General features: G+C 47.9%; 1 protein-coding gene across 5 annotated transcripts in view; it reads left to right on the top strand.

Annotated features, from left to right (window-relative positions):
- LOC130274414 (uncharacterized) overlaps positions 1–12,062 on the top strand; it is a 245,551-nt gene that overhangs the window by 139,614 nt on the left and 93,875 nt on the right. For all 5 annotated transcript variants that reach the window (XM_056522734.1, XM_056522733.1, XM_056522735.1 and 2 more), the window contains exon 14: positions 3,727–3,897. In XM_056522734.1, coding sequence (XP_056378709.1) covers positions 3,727–3,897 — 171 coding nt within the window. The remainder of the gene's footprint in view (positions 1–3,726; positions 3,898–12,062) is intronic.

Below are 12,062 nucleotides of genomic sequence, written 5' to 3'. Positions count from 1 at the left end.
GTGGACGGGTTATAAAGCTCACAGTCTGATAAATGCGAGATTAATTTCTCATTTTAATGGATTAATTAAAACAGTGTAAAAAGTCCCAAGGCTTCTGAATTAACAATTTCTGAGTGTATGGCAAAGGTCCGAAGTTTAATCCCAATAAGAAACAGTGAGATTTTTTTTTTTATTATTATTGTAATATTGCATTAAAATGAATGGATGGCTACATTGATGTTTAGTCGAGGAAAGGGTTAGGACTGGGATTTCGGCTGTAAACAGTGTTAATATTTACAGTAGAACACATATACAGATAAAGTCCTAGAGCTCCAAACACTGTAACTAATACAAGATATAATTCTCACCAGTCTCTGGTGGCATAATCTGCTGACTCTCCACCGAGTCTCAAAAAACACTTTGCTTTTATCTTCTCCCTCCTCTGTCCTCTAGCTTCTTCCTTGCAGCATCTGAGACTAACATTTACCTTATGGACATCAGAGTTAAACACCAATGTACAGAGCCTTTTTATTGGATCTTGGTCTTCAAGTACATTTTGGTCAGGATCACAAGATCAAAATTGCTTATACAAGCAGCATAAAATCTTAAACTGGGATTCCATGGTGTACCCGACTTCTCAAGGACCATTTTAACTTATACTGGTGAAGATAGAAAGCTGAGGTCCCTGGTTAGCCCTTGTGCTTCTGTCACTGGTACACCACTCTTCGTTACAGTACTTTTGATAGGTACTAAGCACTACATACTGGGAATATCCTATAAGACCTGCCATTTTGAAGATGCTTTTAAATCATCTAACCATCACACTTTGGTTCTTGTCATTCAGATACTTATGCTGTTTCCAGCACATTAACTTTAAGAACTGACTGTTCATTTTCTGAATTTTCACACACTGCAGACATGTGTTACCTCTGCACCTTTTTCTTAATAACCTTGGGGGAGATTTATCAAAACCTGTCCAGAGGAAAAGTTGCTGAGTTGCCCATAGCAACCAATCAGATCACTTCTTTCATTTCTCAGAGGCCTTTCCAAAAGTGAAAGAAGCGATCTGATTGGTTGCTATGAGCAACTCAGCAAATTTTACTCTGGACAGATTTTTATAAATCTCCTCCCTTCTGTCTATAGATAGGAGTACATGTAAAAGAGAATTTCATTTTATGCTGCTCCGCTTGTCCTCAGTGTAAAGAGCCCCGCTTGTCCTCAGTGTACAGAGCCCTGCTTGTCCTCAGTGTACAGAGCCCTGCTTGTCCTCAGTGTACAGAGCCCTGCTTGTCCTCAGTGTACAGAGCCCTGCTTGTCCTCAGTGTACAGAGCCCTGCTTGTCCTCAGTGTACAGATCTCTGCTTGTCCTCAGTGTACAGAGCCCTGCTTGTCCTCAGTGTACAGAGCCCCGCTTGTCCTCAGTGTACAGTTCTCTGCTTGTCCTCAGTGTACAGAGCCCTGCTTGTCCTCATTACACAGAGCCCTGCTTGTCCTCAGTGTACAGAACCCTGCTTGTCCTCATTACACAGAGCCCTGCTTGTCCTCAGTGTACAGAGCCCTGCTTGTCCTCAGTGTACAGAGCCCTGCTTGTCCTCAGTACACAGAGCCCTGCTTGTCCTCAGTGTACAGAGCCCTGCTTGTCCTCAGTGTACAGAGCCCTGCTTGTCCTCAGTGTACAGAGCCCCGCTTGTCCTCAGTGGACAGAGCCCTGCTTGTCCTCAGTGTACAGAGCCCTGCTTGTCCTCAGTGTACAGAGCCCCGCTTGTCCTCAGTGTGCAGAGCCCTGCTTGTCCTCAGTGTGCAGAGCCCTGCTTGTCCTGAGTGTACAGAGCCCTGCTTGTCCTCACTGTACAGAGCCCTGCTTGTCCTCACTGTACAGAGCCCTGCTTGTCCTCAGTGTACAGAGTCTTGCTTGTCCTCACTGTACAGAGCCCTGCTTCTCCACCCTCACTTCCTGTATTTGGTCTCCTCACAGAGACACACAGACAATAGCTGAAGGAACAAAAATAAACATGTTTTAACCAATGTATATTACAAATATAAATACAATGTTATTTTCTACATTATATAAAAGGTTTTTTCTTGTATGGTAGTTGGGGTGTTGTTTCAGTGGATGAGGGGTTAAGGTTAACCCTATAGTTCGTGATGCCAGGCTGAGGGCTAGTATGCTGAGGTAATTCTCCGACCTATCGCCGCCCTTCCCAGTAACGATAGGTGCATGCATAAAATGACTGAAGGTCCACTAGGTAGTTGAACTTGAACTTGGATAATTTTACTTAAATGCTTGCGGTACATCCAATGAACAGTAACAGTCTCAGGAATACAGTCTCTATATAGTTCAATGAATGACAGTTGTTGCGGACCTTGACTTCTGATATAGTTTGAGAATTTAGGGTAATTTGCGAAGATTCGTCCGGATTTAGGGGATAGATAAGGTCCGGTGATCTTGCAGAGTGCTTAGGGATTGATACACTCACGATTCTGAATAGATCAGCTGTTGCCGCAAGGCTCGGGCCTAACTCACTGCGGAAGACAGCTGCGCAGATCCTGCTCGTTTGACAGCCCGGGAACAAGAGAAAGAATAATGGCCGCCGCTCCCTTATATGGGCAGGGGCAGGGCCGCTCTGATAGGTCCGAATATCTGTCACTCATCGTTACAAGGAACGATGGGTGCAATACTTCATAGGTGACCTCCAAAGGTCCTTAAGCAAAAACCATAGAGTTTACCTGATCACGTGACCCGCAGGTCCTGTTACGCTCTGTAGAGGTAATTAACCATTTATATACATTTGTACAATTACATTTATATAAATCCTAAATAACGGCTAGATAAGTAATACATAGATGAGAGGTTACAAGGGGTGGACTAGATAAGAAGAACCCCGACATCCTAGGGACTCGGCTATGGGGACTTCTACACACAGGTACCGTATAGGATGCGGTACCGGGATACCACAATAACTTTTACAGTTTTACTATTTAAAAAAGTCAGCAGCAAATTAGTGGGACAGAAGTGTGAGTTGTCGTGTTGTAACTTGTAGCCAATAACTATTTTCAAAGACAAAGTTTTTTCTGTTGTCCCTTACTGTTTGTAGACTGTGGTATAGGCTAACAGTAGTTCGTCCCTTTTTTCGTCCATATAGCCCTCATCAATTGGGCATGGACCAGTCATAATACATGTACTTATTTGCTGTGAACTTTTTTAAATAGTAAAACATTAAAATATAAGTTTTAAGCACCTCCCTATTTTTTCATCAGTATAGTTTGCTGGAGAACTTTTCATTCCTTGGTTGATAAATACTGTACCATCTTATCTATTCCTTTCTATGTATTGTAGACCGAACGAACGTTCTGTCAACAGCTCTTGAAGGCGTATGGGCAATTTCATAGGAAGCCATGGTTGTATTAGATCTCATAGCCTTATGGATTTATTGAACCTTTCTATGTTTAAATTTATTTAATTCATTTTAATCAAAGGCATTTAATAGGTGACATAACAGATAAGAAAACGTGTGCCAGTATTTCCCAACCGGGGTGCCTCCAGCTGTTGAAAAACTACAACTCCCAGCATGCCCGGACAGCCAAAGGCTGTCCGGGCATGCTGGGAATTGTAATTTTGCAACAGCTGGAGGCACCCTGGTTGGGAAACACTGCCTTATACTGTTTCCCTGTCCCAAAAATTACATAGATAGACTATACATATGTGTATTTCTTTTCTCATACAAATGTCTATTTTCTCCTCCTCAGGAATGTCTTCGACTGGATTGTGTACTTTCTTCTTCTGGCTGTCATCTGCACTCATATAGCTGATATAGTTGTGCAGAACAATTTTGATCTACACATTTCTCATGTCCGAGTTTTTGCAGTCACCATTATCTTTCTCTGGCTACGACTGATGAAACACGCCAGAGCTATCCGGTAAGTCAGCAGTAAACTATACATAATATTATCCATACTCATGACACTGAAACAAGTGTGGTGTCGGACGGGGTAATGTGTGTGTTAACCTCTTCGTGGCATGGTTGACCTATACACCACTCGAGGTAGGTCAGCTTCACCTGTGCCAGGCACGGGGCAAATAATCACTCTGACACAAGGTTACAGTTAACAGGCTAGCTTTATTGAGGTAGACAAGGGTTAAAGTCCATACAGCTCAGATTGGCACCAATGAGATTCAGGGTGAACTTAGGGAAGCTTATCGGCTTGATGGGACTTGTAGTTGTAAGTATATTGACTGATGCAATCCACACTTGTTAACAGACTGACTTGACTGACTACTTGGACTGGACTTCAGCAGAATCCTCGATAGGTTTAGTTCCTACTGTTTTGACTTTCACCCACTGTGCAGGGGTTAACTTGCAGTGGAAGTGTGTTTGCAGGACTGGGCCTCAGGCCTCCCTCAGGAACACCAGACAAACTCCTCAGGTCCTAATTTCACTGTGCCTCAGCAAAAGACTGAGAGCTGAACCCTGACCTCACTATATAAGGGGACAGTTTAGTTTATCCCATTGGGTAGATAAGTCACCTGTTCACCACTGTATACTCCCCTTAACAACAAAGGTCCTTAGCAACAATAGATTTCTTAAGGCAACAGTGCATAGAAATACAATATATTAACTCTTATGTAACATGACATTAGTAAGTGCAATATAGAGAGTTCTGAGGAGAGGGGACCCATGACGGATATTGATCAGCATCTGCCACACAGGATGGGCAGGAGTACAGAAGAGCACTTGATTTCCGTACTGGGTCACCACACAAGCATCAGGCTATTCTAAAGGATACAAGCAGTTGTCTTCAGAATCTATGGGCTGTCTGAATAATATGTGGACAGTCCAGGTTCTTCAGAATGCGATTGATGGCGATCATAAAAGAAGGATTTCCTTTAGTTTATTTAGAATTCCCCAATATGATATTTCACAATGGGATATCTAAACCAGACAAACTCTTTTAGTTGATCCAGCTCCGACAATGTCTGGTCCTCCAGAAAAACCAATTAAAGGGCACTCCATAACATGAAAAAAAAAAGAGATACTTACCATTCATTTTACATAATAAGTACATGTATCCTACAGTTCTGAAAAGAACCAAAAGTAGGAATTCAATGGCACTCACCTATAAAAACAATAACTTTATTCATCCATATAAAATTTGCTGGCTCACAGCTGGATAGGGAACAGAAAACCGCAACAGCTGAAGCTGCGGGGGGTGATGGCGAAAAGCCTGTTTCATGGTAACCTGCTTCCTCCGGCCTCCAAGGAGGCCGGAGGAAGCTGGTTACCGCGAAACAGGCTTGTCCAAGGAGGCCGGAGGAAGCGGGTTACCACGAAACAGGCTTGTCCAAGGAGGCCGGAGGAAGCGGGTTACCGCGAAACAGGCTTGTCCAAGGAGGCCGGAGGAAGCGGGTTACCACGAAACAGGCTTGTCCAAGGAGGCCGGAGGAAGCGGGTTACCACGAAACAGGCTTGTCCAAGGAGGCCGGAGGAAGCGGGTTACCACAAAACAGGCTTGTCCAAGGAGGCCGGAGGAAGCGGGTTACCACAAAACAGGCTTGTCCAAGGAGGCCGGAGGAAGCGGGTTACCGCGAAACAGGCTTGTCCAAGGAGGCCGGAGGAAGCGGGTTACCACAAAACAGGCTTGTCCAAGGAGGCCGGAGGAAGCTGGTAACCGCGAAACAGGCTTGTCCAACGAGGCCGGATGAAGCGGGTTACCGCGAAACAGGCTTGTCCAAGGAGGCCGGAGGAAGCGGGTTACCGCGAAACAGGCTTGTCCAAGGAGGCTGGAGGAAGCTGGTTACCGCGAAACAGGCTTGTCCAAGGAGGCCGGAGGAAGCGGGTTACCACGAAACAGGCTTGTCCAAGGAGGCCGGAGGAAGCGGGTTACCGCGAAACAGGCTTGTCCAAGGAGGCCGGAGGAAGCGGGTTACCACAAAACAGACTTGTCCAAGGAGGCCGGAGGAAGCGGGTTACCACAAAACAGGCTTGTCCAAGGAGGCCGGAGGAAGCGGGTTACCGGCGAAACAGGCTTGTCCAAGGAGGCCGGAGGAAGCGGGTTACCACAAAACAGGCTTGTCCAAGGAGGCCGGAGGAAGCTGGTAACCGCGAAACAGGCTTGTCCAACGAGGCCGGATGAAGCGGGTTACCGCGAAACAGGCTTGTCCAAGGAGGCTGGAGGAAGCTGGTTACCGCGAAACAGGCTTGTCCAAGGAGGCCGGATGAAGCGGGTTACCGCGAAACAGGCTTGTCCAAGGAGGCCGGAGGAAGTGGGTTACCACAAAACAGGCTTGTCCAAGGAGGCCGGAGGAAGCGGGTTACCGCGAAACAGGCTTGTCCAAGGAGGCCGGATGAAGCGGGTTACCGCGAAACAGGCTTGTCCAAGGAGGCCGGAGGAAGTGGGTTACCACAAAACAGGCTTGTCCAAGGAGGCCGGAGGAAGCTGGTTAGCGCGAAACAGGCTTGTCCAAGGAGGCCGGATGAAGCGGGTTACCGCGAAACAGGCTTGTCCAAGGAGGCCGGAGTAAGTGGGTTACCACAAAACAGGCTTGTCCAAGGAGGCCGGAGGAAGCGGGTTACCGCGAAACAGGCTTGTCCAAGGTGGCCGGATGAAGCGGGTTACCGCGAAACAGGCTTGTCCAAGGAGGCCGGAGGAAGTGGGTTACCACAAAACAGGCTTGTCCAAGGAGGCCGGAGGAAGCGGGTTACCACAAAACAGGCTTGTCCAAGGAGGCCGGAGGAAGCGGGTTACCGCGAAACAGGCTTGTCCAAGGAGGCCGGATGAAGCGGGTTACCGCGAAACAGGCTTGTCCAAGGAGGCCGGAGGAAGCTGGTTACCGCGAAACAGGCTTGTCCAAGGAGGCCGGAGGAAGCGGGTTACCGCGAAACAGGCTTGTCGAAATCACCCCGCTCAGCTTCGGCTGTTGTGGTTGGAGGCTGGCAGGCTTGTCATCATCACCCTGTACAGCTTCGGTTGCTGTGGTTGGAGGCTGGAGGAAGCGGGTTACCGCGAAACAGGCTTGTCATCATCACCCCGCGTAGCTTTGGCTGTTTCGGTTTTCTGTTCCCTGTCCAGCTGTGAGCCAGCGAATTTTAAATGGATGAATAAAGTTTTTGTTTACAGGTGAGTGCCATAGAATTCCTACATTTTATTCATATTTATGGATTGATTTTTTTCTCATTTAATGTGCACCCCTATTTCCCCGACTCTCCCCCTACATACTTAGTAATTTTTACTAATATTGGGCTATTATATGTACCAACACTGGTGGTGCCACCCTGCTTTTCCTCTTTAGGATCTTTTAAGAATTTTCGGAATATATTTCTCCATATGCATTAAAACTGATTCCTCATGTAAATACTTTCGATATTACAGTAGTACAGGTATCAAAGTGACAGCACTACATTGTGGATCCTCACTGGGAAATTATTTTAAGTGTAAGGGCCCATTCACACGACAAGACTTCCAAGTGGAATTCTGCATAGAAATTCAGGTGCAGCAGCCTCCCATTGAGGGGGAATATTCAAAAAAGTGTGGAACTGAGATGGAACTTGCAGGGGATAACCAGGGGCAATATGCCATATAAAATGTATATAAAGTTTAGAAATAGTGCTGCTCCTCATGTACACACAGGACAGCATAGCCTTTAATGTTACCTAAAATGACAGGTAAAAAATGTTGCATTGTCACCATTCATTCATGTAAATGGTGACAATGTCTCTCCAGGAATTTGTTGTTTTTTAGCAGCACCGAAGCAGGAAAGACCTGCCTGACGGTGACCATCAGTATAGGGGTGAACTCTTTCAGTGATGAAGAAATAGTTAATTAATGCCAACAAAACGGAAACAAATGTATCTGGACAGCAGACGTGATGTAGAGCACTCTGGAAAGTAAGAGGGGCTCATGGTTAGGCAGGGCTTAACTTTATGTGGACATGACTAGGGAAGAGGAGAGGGAGGAGACAAGTTGGTGGGCCTAAAAGAGGTGGGCTGCTAGTCAGTCCTGGTGCCCTTATACCTCATGTCTTCCAACATGGAATCCCTGCTTGCTTAGCTATGGGAAGCAAAGGGGAAATGTGGGCCTACATGGCTTTAGGATGTATGTTCCATTCCTGTGCTCATTTGGTTGGTTCTGGTAACAGCCCTTCTGAGCCCTGACTCCATGCCACTTTTCCCAGCTTGGGACCATCCAACCTCACACACAGCGGGTTTCTGCCAGTGCCCACAGGGCTTCTGCAGCAGAAGCTGCAAGGGGCTCTTCTGGGGCCATTAGCTCTCAATCCAGATCGACTCCCATGGCCTCTGCCTCCCTTGAGCTACCGTATTTTCACAGTGGTCCCCATACATCTTGGATAAATCTACGGCAGAGGGTGTTTCAGTTAGTCCCACCCCAGCATTGGCTCAGTTTCAACTGCCGACAACAGGGAGAAGGGACTGCGCAGGACTAGGTCTATGTTTGCTTGAGGCCCTTAGGAGCCCATTTGAAGCCTTAGGGGAGGAAGAAGATTTGGAAGGGGTATTATGTTGAGGTATTTTCCCTCTTAACTCTGGAGAAAGTCAATTTAGATTGCATTAAGCCAGATGAGAGTAGGACAGAGGAGTGTTGGCGATATAAGTTTATTCCACATACGTTCTCCAACTGGCTCCAGACGTTATCACCAGTGATTTGAGAAAAAGTGCTGAAAAACTGTTCCATGCTTTTTTGCTGTTTGGTTTATGAAGGCAATGCTTGGCTTCGCCATTTGTCAGTGGAAGGCAGTACGCATGGCGATATGGTAAGATCAAAAAGACATTAGTCTTTGGATTTGCCTTATGGTGGTGCCCAATGGCTCAACACAACCCTTTTAGTCTGCAACCGGTGGTTTAGGCTTGGCAACAGGGCGATTGGCTGCGTTATTCAGTGGCTATTGCTAAGAATTCAACAAAAGCCAGTGTAAATTGGGTGCGGACTGTCTATACTGGCATGAGTGTTGCAGGGGTTTCCACCCCTTGCTTTGATGTTTCAAGAGGAGACTGTCACGATGCCGGCTGGCAGGTAGTGGATCCTCTGTGCCAGAGAGGGATTGGCGTGGACCGTGCTAGTGGACCGGTTCTAAGCCACTACTGGTTTTCACCAGAGCCCGCCGCAAAGCGGGATGGTCTTGCTGCGGCGGTAGTGACCAGGTCGTATCCACTAGCAACGGCTCACCTCTCTGGCTGCTGAAGATAGGCGCGGTACAAGGGAGTAGGCAAAAGCAAGGTCGGACGTAGCAGAAGGTCGGGGCAGGCAGCAAGGATCGTAGTCAGGGGCAACGGCAGAAGGTCTGGAAACACAGGCAAGGAACACACAAGGAACGCTTTCACTGGCACTAAGGCAACAAGATCCGGCGAGGGAGTGAAGGGGAAGTGAGGTGATATAGGGAAGTGCACAGGTGTAAACACTAATTGGAACCACTGCGCCAATCAGCGGCGCAGTGGCCCTTTAAATCGCAGAGACCCGGCGCGCGCGCGCCCTAGGGAGCGGGGCCGCGCGCGCCGGGACAGAACAGACGGAGAGCGAGTCAGGTAGGGGAGCCGGGGTGCGCATCGCGAGCGGGCGCTACCCGCATCGCGAATCGCATCCCGGCTGGCAGCGGAATCGCAGCGCCCCGGGTCAGAGGACGTGACCGGAGCGCTGCCGCGGGGAGAGTGAAGCGAGCGCTCCGGGGAGGAGCGGGGACCCGGAGCGCTCGGCGTAACAGTACCCCCCCCCTTGGGTCTCCCCCTCTTCTTAGAGCCTGAGAACCTGAGGAGCAGACTTTTGTCTAGGATGTTGTCCTCAGGTTCCCAGGATCTCTCTTCAGGACCACAACCCTCCCAGTCCACTAAAAAAAAAATTTTCCCTCTGACCTTTTTGGCAGCTAAAATTTCTTTGACCGAGAAGATGTCCGAGGAGCCGGAAACAGGAGTGGGAGGAACAGACTTGGGAGAAAAACGGTTGAGGATGAGTGGTTTGAGAAGAGAGACGTGAAAGGCATTAGGGATACGAAGAGAGGGAGGAAGAAGAAGTTTATAAGAGACAGGATTAATTTGACACAGAATTTTGAAAGGACCAAGATAGCGTGGTCCCAACTTGTAGCTAGGGACACGGAAGCGGACATATTTAGCGGAGAGCCATACCTTGTCTCCAGGGGAAAAAACGGGGGGAGCTCTTCTTTTCTTATCCGCGAACTTCTTCATGCGTGATGAAGCCTGTAAGAGAGAATTTTGGGTCTCTCTCCATATGATGGAAAGGTCACGAGAAATTTCATCCACAGCGGGCAGACCAGAGGGCAAGGGAGTAGGGAGGGGGGGAAGAGGGTGACGGCCGTACACCACGAAAAATGGGGATTTGGAGGAAGACTCAGAGACCCTGAAGTTATACGAGAATTCGGCCCATGGGAGGAGATCTGCCCAGTCATCCTGGCGGGAGGAAACAAAATGTCGCAAATAATCACCCAAGATCTGGTTAATCCTTTCTACTTGTCCATTGGACTGGGGATGATATGCAGAAGAAAAATTTAATTTAATCTTGAGTTGTTTACAGAGAGCCCTCCAGAATTTAGACACGAATTGGACGCCTCTATCCGAGACAATCTGCGTAGGCAATCCGTGAAGACGAAAAATGTGTACAAAAAATTGTTTAGCCAACTGAGGCGCAGAAGGAAGACCAGGAAGAGGGATGAAATGTGCCATTTTGGAGAATCGATCAACGACCACCCAAATAACAGTGTTGCCACGGGAAGGGGGTAAATCAGTAATAAAATCCATACCAATCAGAGACCAAGGCTGTTCGGGGACAGGCAGAGGATGAAGAAAACCAGCGGGCTTCTGGCGAGGAGTCTTATCCCGGGCACAGATAGTGCAGGCTCGCACAAAGTCCCCAACATCCGTCTCCAGAGTCGGCCACCAATAGAAGCGGGAGATGAGTTGCACAGATTTCTTGATACCCGCATGACCTGCGAGATGGGAGGAGTGACTCCATTTGAGGATTCCGAGGCGTTGGCGAGGAGAAACAAAGGTCTTTCCTGGAGGAGTCTGCCTGATGGAGGCAGGAGAAGTGGAGATCAGGCAGTCAGGTGGAATGATGTGTTGCGGAGAGAGTTCAACTTCTGAGGCATCCGAGGAACGAGAGAGAGCATCGGCCCTAATGTTCTTATCGGCAGGACGAAAGTGAATCTCAAAATTAAATCGGGCAAAGAACAGAGACCACCGGGCCTGGCGAGGATTCAGCCGTTGGGCAGACTGGAGGTAGGAGAGGTTCTTGTGGTCGGTGTAGATAATAACAGGAGAACTTGATCCCTCCAGCAGATGTCTCCATTCCTCAAGTGCTAATTTAATGGCTAGAAGCTCTCGATCCCCGATGGAGTAGTTCCTCTCCGCTGGAGAGAAGGTCCTAGAGAAAAAACCACAAGTGACAGCATGCCCGGAAGAATTTTTTTGTAGAAGAACAGCTCCAGCTCCCACTGAGGAGGCATCAACCTCCAATAGGAAGGGTTTGGAAGGGTCAGGTCTGGAGAGGACGGGAGCCGAAGAAAAGGCAGACTTGAGTCGTTTAAAGGCGTCTTCTGCTTGAGGAGGCCAGGACTTGGGATCAGCATTTTTTTTGGTTAAAGCCACGATAGGAGCCACAATGGTAGAAAAATGTGGAATAAATTGCCTGTAATAATTGGCGAACCCCAAAAAGCGTTGGATAGCACGGAGTCCGGAGGGGCGTGGCCAATCTAAGACGGCAGAGAGTTTGTCTGGATCCATCTGTAGTCCCTGGCCAGAGACCAAATATCCTAGAAAAGGAAGAGATTGGCATTCAAACAGACATTTCTCAATTTTGGCATAGAGTTGGTTGTCACGAAGTCTCTGAAGAACCATACGGACATGCTGGCGGTGTTCTTCTAGATTGGCAGAAAAAATTAGGATATCGTCCAGATATACAACAACACAGGAGTATAACAGATCACGAAAAATTTCATTGACAAAGGCTTGGAAGACGGCAGGGGCGTTGCACAGTCCAAAGGGCATGACCAGATACTCAAAGTGTCCATCTCTGGTGTTAAATGCCGTTTTCCACTCGTCCCCCTCTCTGATGCGGATGAG

This window comes from Hyla sarda, chromosome 5, assembly GCF_029499605.1.
Source record: "Hyla sarda isolate aHylSar1 chromosome 5, aHylSar1.hap1, whole genome shotgun sequence".
Taxonomy (NCBI): Eukaryota; Metazoa; Chordata; class Amphibia; order Anura; family Hylidae; genus Hyla; species Hyla sarda.
This window is presented reverse-complemented; position numbering and strand designations above follow the sequence as displayed.